This window comes from Carcharodon carcharias, chromosome 22 (genome assembly GCF_017639515.1).
Source record: "Carcharodon carcharias isolate sCarCar2 chromosome 22, sCarCar2.pri, whole genome shotgun sequence".
NCBI lineage: Eukaryota > Metazoa > Chordata > Chondrichthyes > Lamniformes > Lamnidae > Carcharodon > Carcharodon carcharias.
The window spans coordinates 11,832,808-11,851,582 of record NC_054488.1 but is presented as its reverse complement, the minus strand read 5'-3'; the positions used below and the strand labels follow the sequence as shown (position 1 = coordinate 11,851,582).

Below are 18,775 nucleotides of genomic sequence, written 5' to 3'. Positions count from 1 at the left end.
ATTAGGAGGTTAGTAATGTGGTGTGACAGTGGATTATCGTGGACTATTGACTACATCACCTCGCACTCCACCTCCATGCAACTCAGTACTAACAGATTGAACTCTTTCACCATACAAATAACAGTTTGCATTTTTATAGCACCTTAAACATAGAAAAATCACCCCAAGGAACTCCAGGGATACATCAGAGAAACCAGGTGCTCAGGACAGAGGGATCAGAACAATACTAAAATCTTGGTCAAAGAGCTGAGGGGAGTTTTAAAGGAACAAAGTGGGATATAGAGATGGAGAAGTTTATAGAATGAATTTTTGGAGCCTGGGGCGTAGACAGCTAAAGGCACAGTTGTCAATGGTAAGTATGGAGGAGCTGCATAAAATACATGGAATCATAGGATTGATGCATTCAGGTGAAGATTACAGGGAGAGGGAGATGCAGGCTGTTAGATTTAAAGAGAATTTTAAATTTGAGACAATGGGCGGAACGTTCCTAAATCTGCACTAAGTGCAGTAGTGGGCGGGTAAAACGACTGATTTCCAAGCTGCATCGTCCCAAACCCGCATCATTATTTATGTACTCCCGAGAAACACGCTGTTTCCATGGTGGGCGGGCTCTCATTTGCCCACCCACTCTCAACACGCCACTGAATCACGCCGGGCACCATGTTTAAAGTCCAGCCATAAGCACACATCTCAGTGCTTCCAGCTCACCACTGCTACACGGACGACATGGCCCTGAAACTAAGAAGATTGTCGCCCCCAGATTCAGCGACGCGTCCCTCAAGTGACTTTTGGATGCCATGGAGGCCCACCGGGATGTCCTCTACTCCCGGTCAAGCCGCAGGATGGGCAGCAACAGCGCTAATCTGTTTTGGGAGGTGGAGGCAGCGGTGATCAGTGTCAACGATCTGCAGAAGAGGACAGCCACCCAGTGCTGCAAGAGGATGAATGATCTCCACCATTCCACCAGTGTAAGTCACTCGTCTTATCACTCTCAACTCACACACTCACAAACCCATCACACATCCACAGGGCCCCGACTCGCTGCCAGTTCAAGGGACATCACTCTCTCACACTCACCATCATTGTCCTCATCCCATCCATGGGACCACTCATCACCCACACAGGCCAGGCATACTTGTCATCTGGCCTGGCAGGTGTCCTGCTTACACTTTTTCCATCTCTATCCATGCAGAACAAGCTGGCGCACATCAAGAGAGAGAGGTCACAGACCGGTGGTGGAATGCCCGAAATCCAGGTCCTACTGGACTTTGAAAACTGAGCCGTCCAGTTGGCCGGAGAGGATCTAGACTGGTCCTGTGCTGACGGTGAGGTTGGTGTTGCTGTACCAAGTGAGGATCCAGCAGTGCAACATCCATCAGACAACCATGCCGTGAGTGATGTGTCCTTTTTCACAGGACAAAGCATCAGGCGCTTCTAAAGTTTCGTGGCTGTGTCTCTATATGACCCTGATCATGGAGTGCAAGTGAGCTGCCCTCAGCTAGACAGGAGTCAGACATTCTCAGAGGCTGTGTGAAGATTTATGGAATGTCTTCACTGCATGTTATCATCATCCTCCTGCGATCGAGCGACTGTTAGGACCTCCATCACGTCACCACAATATGAGCATTCTCACAGAGGGAATTCATGCTGCCATAAGCCAGACTGGAGTCAAACATTCAGAAATGCAACGTGAAGATCTGTGGGGTCACCTCACTGCATGTGGTCGTCATCTCCACAAATCTAGCAGTTATGAGGGTCTCCTGAGTGCGCCTGCCTCGTCTAGCCAGTGCGAGGGCCTCATCTCCTGTCATCGTTGCCTCCGAGGACCTCCTCACCTCATCCCTGTCGGCATCCTTCTCATTGGAGGAGATGTGCAGCTCCTCCATCTCCTCCTCAGCCAGCTCCTCTCCCTGTTGCAGCGCCAGATTGTAAAGGGTGCAGTAGATGATGATGATACGTGACATCCTCCGCGGACTGTATTGCAGGGATCCACTGGATCAGTCCAGGGTCCGGAACTTCATCTTCAGCACTTCGATGGTCTGCTCCACCAAGTTGTGAGCTGCAGCATGAGCCTCATTATAGTGTCGCTCTGCTGCAGTCTGAGGCTGCTGTATGGGTGTCATCAGCCACGGCCTCTGTGGGTAGCCCTTGTCCCCGAGGAGCCAAACCTGCAGCTTCTGTGTACCCTGGAAGACTCCAGGGATCTGTGACCAACTGAGGATGTAGGCATTGTGCACACTCCCTGGAAACCGTACACACACCTGCAGGATGTGTTTCTGGTTGTTGCACACCAGCTACACATTCAGTGAGTGGAATCCTTTGCGTTTGATGTAGTCTAGTGTGTGTTGCAATGGAGACCTGAACGCCACGTGAATGCAGTCAAGCACACTCTGCACCTGTGGGAAATCCGAGATCTGGGCGAATCCCATTGCTCTTGCATCCTGGCTGTCCTGGTCCCAGGTGAAATGCACAAAATTGTGTTGCCCTTGCAAAGGTGGCATCCATGACCTCATGGATGCATTTGTGGGTGGAGGCTTGTGAGATCCCACAGTGGAGCCCTGAAAGGAGCCACTAGCATAGAAATTGAGCGCCGTGGTCACTTTCACAGCCACTGGCAGTGTGTGCCCTCCATGGCCCCATGGAGCCAAACCCTGTAGTAAGTGGCAGATGTGAGCGACCAGTTCCCTAGACATTCACAGTCTTCGGCGACACAGGTTCTCAGTCATCTGCAGGAATGAAAGGTGGTGTCGCTAGGCGCTAACCAGCTTCAGCTTGCTGTGGCTCTTGGACGGCTTGTGGGAGCCCCAGCTGCCCCTTCTTCACAGCCAGGAGCCTCAATCACTCTCTCCTCTGTCGTCTTTGCGCTGTAGGCCATCAGGCATTCAGCTAGTTCACCAGGCTCCATGGTCCTAATGTACTCCTCCTGCGGCATGAAAAAGAGAGAGACACATGGTTAGCATGGGTGTACTAAGAGCCTGTCCTGATTCAGTGTGACGGACCCTTAACTCTTCTTGGAGAGTGGTGGCCACCACTTGGATGGCCAGAGATCAGTGCACTGCATGGCTGCCCTGTTAGCTTGAACCATCGGGGAGACTGGTCCAAACCGGGACGCTGACATTGCCAAGGGGGTGTGAGCACCTCCAGCAGTGACTGCTCCATGGCCAACTTTAGCGAGGAGATTGTGCAACGTGTGCAGCCCAACTGCTCTGCTGTCCACTAAAATGCTCATGAATTTGCGGTCTGAGCCGTTGTGTGTTCGGGTGGCGGTGGGGGCTAGTTCTGAAGAACTTGGTGGCACTTCGATGCCTCTGCGTTGCTTGAGTGGGCAGATAAGCTAGAGGCCCGACCCCAATCACATCAATGTGGCTGTGCCTGAACTGTCTCAGCTGCAGAGGAATGATCACTTTCTACAAGTTTCCCAATGTGTGGCCACTTCCCTCAGCCCCCCTACTCCCCACCTTGAATGCTTGTGCGCTATATTCAACAGCAGGGCTGCCCTTGCCCCCTGCAACCCCCCACCATCACCAGTTGCCTCCGAGGCAGGGTGGCACTTAACCGCTCCCCCCAGAGCCCCTGAAGGCTGCAAAGTAACAGGCGACCCTTGCGAGCTCTGTGGGACGTTGCTGTGCACCCGCCTCTAGTTCACCCAAAGTGTAGGCCGCCAAGTGCACATCGCCTCTGTGCTGCCCAGCGGGGGTGCAAGAGCCTGGCAGGATGGCCTGATAATGATAGGCTGATGTATTACAATGAGGTTCTCCATGACCAATGGCGGGAAACGTGGCCCTTCCATCCGTGGGCTGAGCGGACAACCGTGACCTTCCTCCCCGCCGTCGTGAAATCAGTCATGCCACATTGTCTGCTCACACCACCTATCATGCCCGTCACCAGCAAGCACAGAAAATTCCACCCAATGGGTGACTGAGAAAGAGTCTGAGTCAGTGGGGACAATGGTAGATGGGTGAATGGTGCTTGGTGCAGGATAGTGTGTGGGCGGTCGAGTTTTAGGTGAACTGAAGTTTATGGGCAAAGGAAGGGAGCAAGGAGAGTATTGGAATAATTAAGTCTGGAGTTGACAGCCACATGGATGAGGGTTTAAACAGCAGATGCCCAGACGTCGGAGGATTTTGTTAGGAGGGTGATGGAAAAGACATGAAATCAGAAATTTAACCTGGGGCTTGTGCTTGTGGCTGGTCATTATTTGACGTACCAATTAAAATGTTTGAGAATGCCACAACGTAGTCTATTTTTGTCTTTGTTGGTGCTTACACGACTAGGTTCTCTATTTATTTGATTTTTCCTAATTCTGTTTAATCTTCTATGACAAGTTAGTATATTTTGCTGTGGTTGCATTGTGCAAACTATTTGGGATACATTCTCAAAAAGGATTTTTGGCAAAAAATACCTTATTCCGGTCACATTCTGATTCTTCTTCATGTCAGCAATAGGCCTCCGTTGTCTGTCTAAATATAAACTATTTATCCGTTTCTGTCTATTTCTTTTTTTTAAAAACTGTTCAAAATTGGAGATCACAGACTAAATGTTTTTTATCCAAGTTTTCTTGAGTACTTTTCAGCTCACACCCTCATGCACCACTTTTTACTGCACCGGTGAGCTTCTTAAGCACCAGTCGGCTGGGGTTTACATCAAATAAATCAATCCATTCAGTCCGTACAGAAGCTGCCAGCTCACATTTGCTGCTGACCTTAAAATTTAAGTCAACTGCTATGACCCTCCTCAGATTCTTTTGATACATATATTCATTGTCACATGAAATTTGAATTCTGTAATCTACTCCAAACCCCTACTTAGGGCAAAATACAATTGATGCTACCAATATGATGCATAGGAAGGTATCAAACTTGAAGTTCAATTTATCTCAACATCCAAATCAGTCAATAAGTAGTCCCGGGTTTTGTGTGACTCGGGAAGACCTGACCTGTGCACTTTTGCATCTTCTGAAAGTCACACGTGACTTTGCCCAGGAATTTTGTCTTTTCACACAGGGGTTGGACTCACAGTTCATTTTGCGAGCCGCGATGGAGCGTGTGAGGAGTATGGGTGTGTAGGTCAGCCAGTTAGAAGGCCCAACACAGCAACCCAGCTCCCAACGTCGTTTAAATGCACAGCAGCACTTACACAATGGTGATCAATGTAAGAATCCATTTACCTTTGCAGGGCAGGTCCCTATGATGAATCACTGCATTAACAATACAGCTATATTACAATACAGCATCCAATAATGACATTTGAAGGTTTCCAAGCATTTTGCGTTCCATAGCAGGCTTCTCCTGGTGGTCACAAGCTCTCCAAGGAAGTGCAGTTTCTTAGGACTTCCAGAATCCATATCCAGTGCGCAAAAAATAGTGTGCGAGAGGAATTACAATTTTCTTGTGATTCTCACGACGAGGAACCTGTGCGTTTTGCACCCAAGGCCTTCCTGACCTGCCAAAAGGTCATACGGAAATGGTGTGAGGTCAGGAAGGCAGAGGAAAATTGTTTTCCTAGTAAAAAGAACACTAAGTTCAGCGCTTTATGACCCGATTCATACCTCCATTGGGAGATGAAAATCTGGCCCGTAGTCTTTTACTTAGCCCATAACCCATGTTGACCTATATTGCGTATCAGTTTGCATAGCTAGAGATGAGGCTTCAGAAGCCTCTGGATCCACACATTCTCCTCCATCATTATTCACAAGGTGCTCAACTTGTTGGATGCCTAGTTTGATGCTGGTTTCCATTGTTGGGTTTAGCGATTAGCAGGTTCAGATCAGTAACCCGATTTCAAGTGATCTAATTATTTCTACTGATACAGTCTCTAGCGCCGTTGAAGTTTGTACTGAGGTACTGGAACAGAAGTACCAGGTTGCCTTGACACTGAAAGAGCCAGACATGGCCCATTTCCTCACACTGATACCATCATTGTTCAAATAAGAAAATAATTAAAGCATAAGACAAGAACCATTTCTGAGATGCTTCCTTAAGAACTCCTTTGGTGTCCTCTTCATGACTCAAGGCATATCACAGTTTGTCACCATATCACAGGGCCTTGAACTCAGTTCAGGTATAACACTAATCAATATTAGGGCCGAATTGATTGAATAGCCAAGCAGGACAAGGGACTCATTTTGTAGGAGTGTGAATGGATTTCATCATCTTCAGGGAAACAAGGTGAGTGGGAGAAGGAGGAAGAGGGAAGCAGGAATTTGAGAATGGTGTAGTGTGGAATGTGAGAAGCGGGCAAAGTAGCTCTCTGGTTAAAAAAAAGTGGTGGGAGTGGAAAGCAGTTGAGACACCAAGGCAATGTGTAGGCTTACTGACACTCCTACATTAGGTGAGAGACAATTCATTAGATTGTAGCCTTCTGCTCTCCACTCTCACAGTGACATACCAGTAATACCTGGCAGTCTCCCTGCAGTTTTCTGTTCTCTGTAGTTTTATGGATTAAGAGAAGGGGTGGGGTTACTTCACTATTGCTATGAATGCCCAGCCATCAGTCTGCTCCTGTTTCCTCTGGTTCTTGAGCAAGTGCAGTACTCTCAGATCTAATGGTCAGGTTGCCCATAAAAAGAGAGAAAGAATAGAAAGAATGGAGAAATAGGCTAGAGAGAAGAATGTGTTAATGAAATTTGGCCATCCCCTACAGTAAATGTAATGGATGCAGTTTGGAACTTTGAAATCGCTTTGCAGGAGGCAAACTCTTAACTAAATGGTCTGTGACTGAAAATCTCACAGAGAGTTTACTCATTGTTGCCGGTCCTGATACCTGGTTGAAGATCAGACGTTGAAAATTTGTCCACTCTTGACAACAACTACTGAGCACAAGTCAGGGATCTGGGGGTGGTAAATGTTGCTTGGAGGCCAACAGGGGAGGGGGAAGGAGAAAAAAAAAGAAACCTTCAAGAAAATATAATTCTTAGTTGCAAGCTATTTGTACTGCCATGCATCTACATTGTTCAAATGAGCAGATAAATAATGAAATAGCTGAGCAGTTTTTAGTGAGTCATTTTCACCAGTGTCTAAATGAACCAAGTGTATCCTGTACCTGTTACAGAACACCACAGACTAGCATCAGCCAAGCTGCCTTATTTTTGTTAGTTTTAAAGGCTGCACAAATATTAGCTTTAAATTGCCATCAGTTGACTCAACATTTTCCTGTCCAGAATATCCATTTGGTGGCGAAGTGGCTCAGTACTCTGGAGAAGAAAATGGAGCAGCACAGTGAGGGTAGTCACGAGAATTTCCACGTCTTCATTAGTGCAGAGCCAGCCCCTTCGCCTGACAGCCATATCATCCCTCAGGGTATCTTGGAGAACTCTATCAAGATCACCAATGAGCCACCAACAGGGATGCATGCCAACTTACACAAGTCCCTGGATAACTTCAATCAGGTACTCCCTTGTTTACACACCGTGACACCATTTCTCGCCTGATCGTAAAACCGAGGGCGGGATTTTCTGTCCACCGCCCACCGCCGCCATCTTCCGGTCCCGCTGGGCTTCTGGCTGGGGCACCACCTCACCAACGAAGGGGCCGGAAAATCCCGGCCTGAAACTTTTCAGTTTAATTTGAGTTCTTAAAAAAATCACTTTCTATGCCGCTGAATTCTATTAAGTCTATTTTATACGTTCCAAAAATCAGATAGCTATCATATCTTTTGAAAGCATGCTTCAAAGAACTCATCTAAGCGTATTAACTTGATGAGCAGGTGTAAACACACTCCAGTGTACTAAGACGCTGAACTGTTGAGACTACATTCCAGTGCATCAATACCCGACCTGACCCAGGGATGAAAATCTCCACTTTTCATTTTTTTATTCCCCCTCTAAGTTCTGCCCGGTCTTGGACCTAATGATTTTCTCACCTGTTAGAACCATAGAAAAGTTACAGCACAGAAGGAGGCCATTCGGCCCATCTTGTCCATGCCAGCCCGAGGACACCCGGGTGCCCTTTCTAATCCCACCTTCCTGCACCCGGCCTAATGGTGCTGACGCATTCTGGTTTCACAGCAGCCACGTACCCTGTCGTAACGTCCTGTGAACCTGAATGTTGCGCTTGACAATGTATTTATCCTTGTAAGCTATTGCATGGTGAACAGGAAGAACACCCTCACTGGTTTTTACTCTCAGCCTAGAGGGAAGAGAGCCCTAATGCTAACTCAGGACAGACTGGTATTTAGATGTGTCTAACACTTTATTGCATGGAAAGATACATTCAGCTCCTCTGGAAGTTCAAACTGCTGTTGCTTTGACCATATATTTTTTTGTGTGTGGCAGGTTGCCAAAAAGTCGATTATGTTCCTTTTGTTGAAAGTTTGATAGCTTCAATTGCATATAATAAATGGGTCCACAATTTTTGCATTAGAACTGTCTGTTTAATAATCTGATATTTCTTTCTCCTTTGAACACATGCCTGCACTAGGAAGAAGGTAATGAGATTGTAATTTTTAAAAAAAGTTTCAAAGTGACTAACATGCATTTTATTTTACTGACATTTGCGAACATTTAATCGGACAGGAGGTTGCTGCACTTTGATGCTGGAATCAAATAGATCTCAATGGTAAATAGCAATTGGCCAGTTTTAAATCCTGCAGATGATTGAACAGATGGAAATTCCATACTGGGATTGATATCTTGAATTTGTTAAAACCCTGGTGCCTGTAACTGACTCAGAAAAACAAATCGTACTTTCCTGGGGCTCATTATAATATGATTAAATATGTATATTGCTATAAAGATATTTGGAAAAAATATATATACAAAACAATTGTACTTTTCAGAGGAGTGAGTGGACTTGGACTACATTAAGTTGTAGTACGACCACAGATTTGTTAAAGTCAATTCTACTGGTCTGCGGTGAGCAGCCAAAAAAATTCTCAGTGGAAAAATAAAATTACTTGCGAATGTTCCATCTCCAGTGAAATGTTTTTGCGCCCTTTATCTCGCAGGACACATTGGAAATGTGTGCCCGAGAGAATGAGTTCAAGAGCATTCTGTTTGCTCTTTGCTACTTCCATGCAGTTGCGGCCGAGAGACGTAAGTTCGGGGCTCAGGGCTGGAACCGGTCTTACCCATTCAACACAGGCGACCTCACCATCTCGGTCAACGTGCTGTACAACTACCTGGAGGCAAACGCAAAGGTAAGAGGTGAATGCCGTGACTGTATGGGACGGGGAAATCAGGTGGGTCACGGAATCGGCACATTGCCCTTTGACTCTGGGATTGAAATTAAATCAGTCGATGGGATAAAAGTCTCTTTCTGCTGCCTGTAATGTGATTATTTATCTGAAACAGCCTAGCCCCCATCGTGCAGTTTTCCACGATTCGCTACAAAATTGATGTCATTCAAACATCATCAGTGCACATTCATGGGAATTGTCCATATATTGACATAGTAGGCAGTGCTGTTTGAGGGGTGGGGGATAAAGGGCCATCATCACATCTAGCCAGGAGGTGAAGAATAGAACTGGAACCTAATCATCACATAGTCATAAGCTTTTATTTACAGGAAAACGTCTTCTCCTTCTTAGGCGGTCCCTCGGGATCGAGGAAACTCGCTTCCACTCCAGTTCGATGGGTTCTGAGATGGCTGATAAGTCCAATGACCGATCTACAGACTCTGCCACATGTGGGGCATGTGGTGTTTGGAGGGTCAGGTAGATGAGTTGTTTGGAGGCTTGTGCCCTTCCTCCGATACCTTGACTTTGCCTCTGCACGTTCCCAACGAAGTCTGTCCATGTGTTCAGTGCCTTCCCGGATAATTTTGATTGGTCACAAGCCAGAGCCTCCCACCAGTCGGCGGGGATGTTTGATCTCTTCAGGGATGCTCTGAGGACATCCCTAAAGCGTTTCCGCTGTCCTCCTGGGAGTCTCCTGCTGCAAGTTCCAAGGAGAGCAAATTCTCATACAGAAACACTTTGCAAATAGGCACCTCCAAACCAACCAACAGTTTCAGTTTGACCCAATATAAATAAGAGCACAAGTGAATCCCCAGATAATGTCAACCGTCCAAGTATAATTGAACACTCAATTAATATACATTAGCATAAGATACATTCATGTGGTGACAGGAAGAGAGCTTTATCCTGCACATTGGGGTCTAGCTGACTTAGTTTGATCGTATACCACTAACATCCCTCAACATGATATGTATCTAAATGCATCCTAAAATCTTCAGAAAAAGAGCTAAATCCAATCAGTATATAGGGTTAGAGTCCCCACTTTGAACATAATCCCCAATTCTGACACAAGTTGCGCTAGATTCCTGAATTGAAGTTTTTACTCAAATTTCCACTCAGATTTATTTACATATTGGTGAATGTAACATCTTCCATGAACCAGCAGAATCAGGCAATATTTTAGAATGTATTTTTCAAAAGATATTTGTTTAAAAATATTGTTTTGAGAGTGCTAACCTGATTAATGCAGCTGCAGATCTATATTGTAAAAAAAATCAAAATACACAATTCACCAGCTCTGAGTAACTCGATTGTGAATGCCTGTAAATGACTTAAAAAAAATTAAACAGGATCATTTACAAGATTCAGATACATACACTGATCAGTTCGTTAGTAAATTAAATATTTTTAATATTTAAAAATCTAAAAGGTGCATAATGTGCTAAAGCCTAAAAAAAGTAGCATGATTTGAAGAGTCTCCTACAGGACCTGCAAGTAGGTGTAATCAGCAGAAACTTGCCATGGCGATTAATTCGATCAGGATTGTGGCAGTCTCCTAGGCCGGCTTCTAATGCAATGTTTTTAAACCAGCGCAAAAGATTACCGGAACTCGATTGGCACTGGACATAACTGCATTTTAAATACCCCTATCTTTTATGTTGGCTTGATTTGGCTTCAGATGAGGCCCTGTCTGCCCCCCACAGGTGGGTTTAAAAGATCCCATGTTACTTTGAATGAAAACAGCCACATTCTCCCAGTGTCTTGGCCAACATTTATCCCTCAAACAACATCACAAAAACAGATTATTTGGTCATTGTTACATTGCTACTTGGAGGGGCTTGCTATGTGCAAATTGGCTGTCGCAATTCTTACATCATGATCGTGATTATGCTTCAAAAGTATTTCATTGGCCGTAAAGTGCTTTGCGACACCCAGTGGACTTGAAAGGCACTATCTAAATGCAAGTCTTCTTTAATTGTAGGTAAATAATGCACCAGTGCAATCTAAGTGGAAACGTTCTTTTTTTCTCACCAGTTTTCTTCTGGCCAAGTCTTACCCAGAAGCTTTGATAATGCTGTTAGGTTCATTTCCAATGATATTTCTGGTATATTGCCTAAGCAGCTATTGTTAACGTGTGAGTCTTCATACTAGTGGCAAAGGTATGGGGCAGAGCCTGATCCTATTCCCACACAACATACACACATTTTCACCCAGCAAGAGTCACTGAACAGCCAATAGGAGCAAGAATCCTGGCTGTTCTTACTCTTGCTAGCTCCAAGATGCTGAGGTCAACTGTAGCGGCCTACTCTACTAGCTGATCTCAGTGAATTTAGTCAAATTAAAATAATCGTTCCCAAGATGTGGACATCACTGGTAAAGGTGGCATCTATAGCTCAGCCCTAGTTGCTTTGAGATGCTGTGGTGGACGTTGATGCAACTGAGTGTCTTGCTGGGCCACTTTACTCAAATCGCATAGAGACCAGATCATGTAGAGACGCAGGTTTCATTCCTCAAAGGATAATAGGAAACCAGTTGGGTTTTTAACATCAATTGTATAGCTTCAGGGTGACTTTTTCTGATCGTAGCTTTTTGAATCTAGATTTTTTTTAAAACTGAATTCGAATTCTCAAACTGCTGCAGTGGAATTTGATCTTGCTTTTTCTGGAATATTAACCTAATAACATAACCACTACACTAACGTGGCCTAGTTTTTATTGCTAAGCTGCTCAGTGTAGTTTAGTTATCACTGTTTAGAATGTTGTTGATGCTATTAGTCCAAAAATTAACTGTTTGCAGAGAAGATAACCTTTTTCTCATTCGTAGAGATGTATTCCTTGTGCATATATCTGCAAGGTATGCTGCACTTTGAGCAGCTGCTCCATCCTGCCTAGGAAATATTGAAGCGAGGATGAGTCATCTGAAAAAAAATTCTCTCGCCGTAATAAGGTTGCAGCTGCTGGTGCTCCTGTGTTTTAATATGCTACCAACATCACTGCAAGATATCTTTGTTGTGTTGGCTCAGTAGAAATTCACAGCAAATGGGTGTCAGGAACTTTGAGAGTAGAAACAGTGCGCTGATGTGGAAAGCATATTAGCATAAACTGCACAAGTGAATGCACCAACTCCCCGCCTTGGACCAAGTCAACAAGATGCTGTAATTATCACACTTTAAGAATGACTTCCTGTGTATCACTGAACATCACAAACTGCTGTTGAAACACATATTGGGCAATTATCTAGGGAGTATCGGAGATCCAGCAGTGAATGCATTGAGGAGTTTCAGAAACTGTCATAGCTGACACCTTAACCCTGAAATTACAGCATTAGAATTCATCTTGCACACTAACTATTTAAAAGTTCTTTCTCTCTCCACAAGTGACTTGCTGAATTTGGGCTGTAATTTCCTGGCTCCAGGGCGTCATATTGGCAGGGTGGGGGATACCCCAAAGGTGCGCTGGGGAATCCCCTTCGGAACTTCCCAGCTAAGGTTCGCATGGTAATTACCCAGAAGAACAAACTCCTCCTAGGGAATTGCCCTGCACTGGGAACCATCTGAAAATGTGACCAAAATCACAAATTTCGAATGGGTTGGGGTGGAGGGGTCAGGCCTCGGGGGAGGTGGACTGTTGGGCCTTGGCGGGGGTGAGGGGGTGACAGTGGGTCAGACGTCGGGGAAGCTCTCGGGCCTCGGGGTGGGGAGATGGGTGTTCAGGCCTTGGGGGGACCGTATGAAAATGTGATTTAAATCACAAATTTCGGAGGGTTCTGACTGGGTTACATCAATAGTTACCCAGAAAAAGTTAGAAGAATTAAAATCTCTTCTAACTTCAGCCCTGGCCTGAACACCCACAGGACACCACCCCACCCCACGGGATTCTCTCCACCCCTCCACTCCTGACTACACTCCCCATGAGTCTCTCCCTCACCCCGAAGGGACTACACACCCCTACAGGAACTTACCAATCCACGGGATTCCCCCACCCCCATTGGGATTCTTTCTCCCCACCTCCCCACACAACCAGGCCTGACCCTCACCTCCGCACACCCCTCACCAAGGCCAGCTAGTGCCATAAAAAGGGGGACGTGGCTTATTTGTCTCCCACGGAGCTGCACTCGGCGCTAGGTCCCAGGGACCCGCTGCATTTTCTGGATCTCACCTGGCCTGAGTCAGAAGGTCAAGTGGGTCAAGGTTTCAGGTTAGAAGCTGGGAGCAGAGTGGCAATCCGGCGCCGAGGAATTGCAGGCACAATGCGTTATTCAAGACAAATCAAACGATAGTTCCGTTTTTTTTATTTGTTCATGAGATGGGGGCGTTGCTGGCTAGACCAGCATTTATTGCCCATCCCTAATTATCCTTGAGAAGATGGTGGTGAGCCGTCTTTTTGAACTGCTGCAGCGCATGTAGTGTAGGGATACCCAGAAAGCACTTGTGGTAGTTACATGTTGATCCCTTAAAGGGGCAGGCTAGATTAAACACAGTTGTACCTCAGCAGCATAATCATACATTTTGCGTTGCATGGTATAATGCTTCTGCCACTATAATGTATGGTTTTTGCTGATGATTGCACAATGTTCAATACATTTGCGACTCCTCAGATACTGAAGCAGTCGGGGTATATGTGCAGCACGACCTGGACAACTTACGGACTTTGGCTGATAAGTGGCAGGCAACTTCCATGGCACACAAGTGCCCGGCAGTGACCTTTTCCAAAAGGGTTGGGGAGGGAGTTTCAAGATTTTGGCTCAGCGACAGTGAAGGAACGGTGATATATTCCAAGTCAGGATGGTGTGTGGCTTGGAGGGGAACTTGCAGGTGGTGGTACTCCCAAGCATCTGCTGCCCTTGTCCTTCTAAGTAGTAGAGGTCACAAGTTTGGATGATGCTGTTGAAGGAGATTGGCAAGTTGCTGCAGTGCATATTGTAGATGGTACACACTGCTGCCACTAGTGTGTCGGTCATGGAGGGAATAGATGTTGAAGGTGATGAGTGTCGCTAGCAAGGCCAGCATTCATTGCCCATCCCTAATTGCCCTTAAGAAAGCGATGGTGAGCTGCCTTTTTGAACCGCAGCAGTCCATATGGTGTAGGTACACCCACAGTGCTGTTAGGTGGGAGTTTCAGGATTTTTACACAGCAACTATGAAGGATCAGCTATATAACTCTAGGTCAGTGTGGTGTGTAAGTCGGAGGGGAACTTGCAGGTGGCGGTGTTCCTGTGTCCCTGCTGCCCTTGTTCCTCTAGGTGGTGGAGATCATGGTTTTGGACAGTGATGGAGCCCTGGTGAGTTGCTATAGATGCACACACTGTATGCACTGGTGGTAGAGGGACTTTAAAGTTTAAAGCGGTGGATGTGTGGCAATTAAATGGGCTGCACTTTCCTGGATGGTGTCAAGCTTCTTGAGCGTTGTATCTGTGCTAATCCTAAGTGTGTGTGCGGAGAATATTCCATCACACTCCTGCCTTCTGCCTTGCAGATGGTGGACAGGCTTTGGGGAGTCAGGATCTGAGATACTCACCTAAAAATTTCCAGCCTCTGACCTGCTCTTGTAACCATGTTATTTATTTAAAAGCAAAAAACTGCGGATGCTGGAAATCCAAAACAAAAATAAAAATACCTGGAAAAACTCAGCAGGTCTGGCAGCATCTGCGGAGAGGGACACAGTTAACGTTTCGAATCCATATGACTCTTCAACAGAACTAAGTAAAAATAGAAAAGAGGTGAAATATAAGCTGGTTTAAGGGGGGGTTTTGGGACAGGTAGAGCTGGATAGAGGGCTAGTGATAGGTAGAGATAACCAAAAGATGTCACAGACAAAAGGACAAAGAGGTGTTGAAGGTGATGATACTATCTAAGGAATAGATAATATCATCACCTTCTAAGGAATTATCTATTCCTTAGATAATATCACCACCTTCAACACCGCTTTGTCCTTTTGTCTGTGACATCTTTTGATTATTTCCACCTATCACTGGCCCTCTATCCAGCTCTACCTGTCCCACATCCCCCACCCCCCTTAAACCAGCTTATATTTCACCTCTCTTCTATTTTTACTTAGTTCTGTTAAAGAGTCATACAGACTCAAAACGTTAACTATGTTCCTCTCCGCAGATGCTGTCAGACCTGCTGAGTTTTTCCAGGTATTTTTATTCACGTTATTTATTTGACTGGTCCAGTTAAGTTTCTGGTCAATGGTAACCCCAGAATGTTGATGGTTAGGGATTCTGAGCTGGTAATGGCACTGAGTGTAAAGGGGAGGTGATTAGATTCTCCCTTGTTGCTGTTGGTCATCTCCTGGCACTTGTGTGGCACAAATGTTACTTGTGCTAAAAACAAAAAAACTGCGGATGCTGGAAATCCAAAACGAAAACAGAATTACCTGGAAAAACTCAGCAGGTCTGGCAGCATTGGCGGAGAAGAAAAGAGTTGACGTTTCGAGTCCTCATGACCCTTCGACCGAACTTGAGTTCGGTCGAAGGGTCATGAGGATTCGAAACATTAACTGTGTTCCTCTCCGCAGATGCTGCCGGACCTGCTGAGTTTTTCCAGGTAATTCTGTTTTTGTTTTGTTACTTGTGCTATGTGGTTTTAATATTCTACTACTTGAGCTCCTGTGGGCAGTCAAAACTCTTTGGAGTCTTTAGGTGAATAGAGTTAGAGGGGGAGGGGAAGTTAGAATGGGATGAACAGATATAATTAACCCAATTTTAAAGTAACATATTCTGCCATTTTTAATTTTCCAGTATCAATATCTATCTAAAAATTTATAATGTAAGCTGCCTATGTAAACCTGTCACATTGTAATTACCCTCTGCTGTCAGTGGTGGTGCTACAGGAGCTTCACAGGGGCTGGGGTGATGCAGTGCTGCAGTTGCAACCTGACAAGTTTTACATAAACAGTTTCTCTTGTAAAAATGAAAGCAGGAGCTTATAATAGAAAATTTAGTGCTCACAAACAAAATAGATGGATAGCAAGTGAATGGCAGACACTGGCTCCAAAAGTTGACTCATTCGTGTCAGATTTTTGATACGTTGTTTTTGATCTAAAATGGCATCTACCAGCATTGTGCATATTTTTTGTATGTGCCACACTGATCACCATTTTGACAAGGGCATTAGTGTGCACACACGGAGGGTCCTTCAGAAGTCTCCAGAGTAGGAAGATTATGATGCCAATCTGTATGCCATGCTGATTTGACGGTAGAGCTGCCATTTTGGAGTTCAAAGCTCCAGTTAACGCCAACTCTTAAACACACAGAGCTGAACACACGTTCAGCAGCATGAATGTTACCCCCCACCCCCTTCCCCATAGCTATTTAAAATGATCATCAACTTTATTCAAATTGGCTTCCACCCCCTCAATGTCTAGCTGGTGTGCAACCATTTGCAGCGCATCATATAAGCGAAAACTTGCAGCCTGATTCTAATGAAAGGTCATCGACCTGAAACATGAACTGTTTTACTCTGCACAGATGCTGCCTGACCTGCCAAGTATTTCCCGCATTTTGTGTTTTGTTCTTTGTGCCATAGCCTGTCCTAGTGCTCCTCTGCATTGCTACCTCAGTTGCGGTACCATGGCTGGTGGAAGGCTGCTGACTTTCACTGGGGGAGACTACGGATGACCTTGGATGATAACCTCGAGTGGCATTGTGATGAGAAGGCCTGGCTTTGGAGTACAGTCCAGGCTAGCAGACAGGCAACAGTGAGGACACTGGAGGAATGGTAGTGGTGGGAGCATGAATGCTGTTTCCTAAGAGAAGGCAAAAGATTTATGCTCCAGGTAGCTACTGGCACTCCTTAGGGGCATTGTCTCAGTAACTTGTCAGAGGACAGTTTGCTGCAACACTTTGCAAGTTCCTTTAAACATTGATATCTGCAGCTCTGATGGTAGTAGTCTGAGATTGCCCAGCAGCACCCAGAAATTGGTGGCTTCTGTTTGTTCTGCAATGGAGACTGATGTTAAAATGATTCCAAACATGTTGATGAAGTATGAAACTAGACATGAATACTTTTCTGATAGTTGGTTTATACCTAGCACAATGGAAGATGGTTGTGGTTGTTGGAGGTCAATCATCCCAGTTCCAGGACATCACTGCAGGAGCTTCTCAGGGTAGTGTCCTAGGCCCAACCATCTTCAGCTGCTTCATCAATAACCTTCCTTCCATCATTGTGCCAGAAGTAGGAATGTTCGTTGATGATTACACAATGTGCAGCACCATATGTGACTCCTCAAATACTGAAGCAGTCTATGTCCAAAAAGTACAGCAAGACCTGAGCAACATCCAGGCTTGGCCTGACAAGTGGCAAGTAACATTTGTGCCACACAAGTGCCAGGCAATGACCATCTCCAACATAAAAGAATCTAACCATCCGCCCTTGACATTCAATGCCATCACCATCACTGAATCCCCCACTATCAACATCCTGGGGGTTATCATTGACCAGAAACAGAACTAGACTAGCCATATAAACACTATGGCTACAAGAGCAGTTCAGAGGCTAGGAATGCAGCGGCAAGTGACTCATCTCCTGACTCCCCAAAGCCTGTCCACCATCTGCAAGGCACAAGTTAGGAGTGTGAAGGAATGCTGTCCACTTGCCTGGATGAGTGCAGCTCCAAACCCATTCATGAAGCTTGACACCATCCAGAACAAAGCAGCCTGCTTGATTGGCACCCCTTCCACAAACATTCACTCCCTCCACAGCTGACACACAGTGGCAACAGTATGTACCACCTACAAGATGCATTGCAGGAATTCACCAAGGCTCCTTAGATAGCACCTTCCAAACCCATGACCACTACCATCTAGAAGTACAAGGGTAGCAGACAGATGGGAACACCACCACCTGGAAGTTCCATTCCAAGCCACTCACCATCCTGACTTGGAAATATATCAGCATTCCTTCACTGTAGCTTGGTCAAAATCCTGGAACTCCTTTCCTAACAGCACTGTGGGTGTACCTACACCACATGGAATGCAGCAGTTCAAGAAGGCAGCTCACCACCACCTTCTCAAGGGCAACTAGGGATGGCCTAGCCAGCGACACTTCACATTCCAGGAACAAATAAGAAAATACAGCATTACATATGCTGCTTCCTACCCACTAACCCAGTGTCCCAGTAGTTTCTCTTTATACTCTTTTGAGTATACTGATAAAAATAAAACAATTAACCAATTAAACAAACTGATTAAACAAATTGATGGCCTCTTAAGGGGTGCTGTAACTAAAAGAAAATTTAAAGGAACATTACGTAATTAAAGGAGAATGTCGTTTTGGGGGTTGGTAATTCACCCCAGCCCTCGTGGTGCACACAAGTCGCAGAGGGTGTTTCCCTTTACAAGTACTCTAGGTGTTTAAGTATATCATGCCATTTATCTGTGTTTCTTAACTATTAACAATGCTCTGGGGTCATGAGTTCAAATCCCACCATGGCATCTGGCGGAATTTAAATTCCATTAATAAGTTTGAATATAAAGCTGGTCTCAGTCATAGTGACCATGACAACTATCATTGATTGTTGCAAAAACCCATCTGGTTCACTAATGTCCTTTAGGGAAACAAATCTGCCGTCCTTCCCCAGTCTGGCCCACATGTAACCCC

General features: G+C 45.5%; 1 protein-coding gene across 4 annotated transcripts in view; it reads left to right on the top strand.

Annotated features, from left to right (window-relative positions):
- The window catches only part of LOC121293614 (dynein heavy chain 9, axonemal-like), a 530,687-nt gene that overhangs the window by 441,991 nt on the left and 69,921 nt on the right, over positions 1-18,775 (top strand). For all 4 annotated transcript variants that reach the window (XM_041216734.1, XM_041216733.1, XM_041216736.1 and 1 more), the window contains 2 exons: positions 7,160-7,387; positions 8,944-9,135. In XM_041216734.1, the coding sequence (XP_041072668.1) occupies positions 7,160-7,387; positions 8,944-9,135 (420 nt within the window). The remainder of the gene's footprint in view (positions 1-7,159; positions 7,388-8,943; positions 9,136-18,775) is intronic.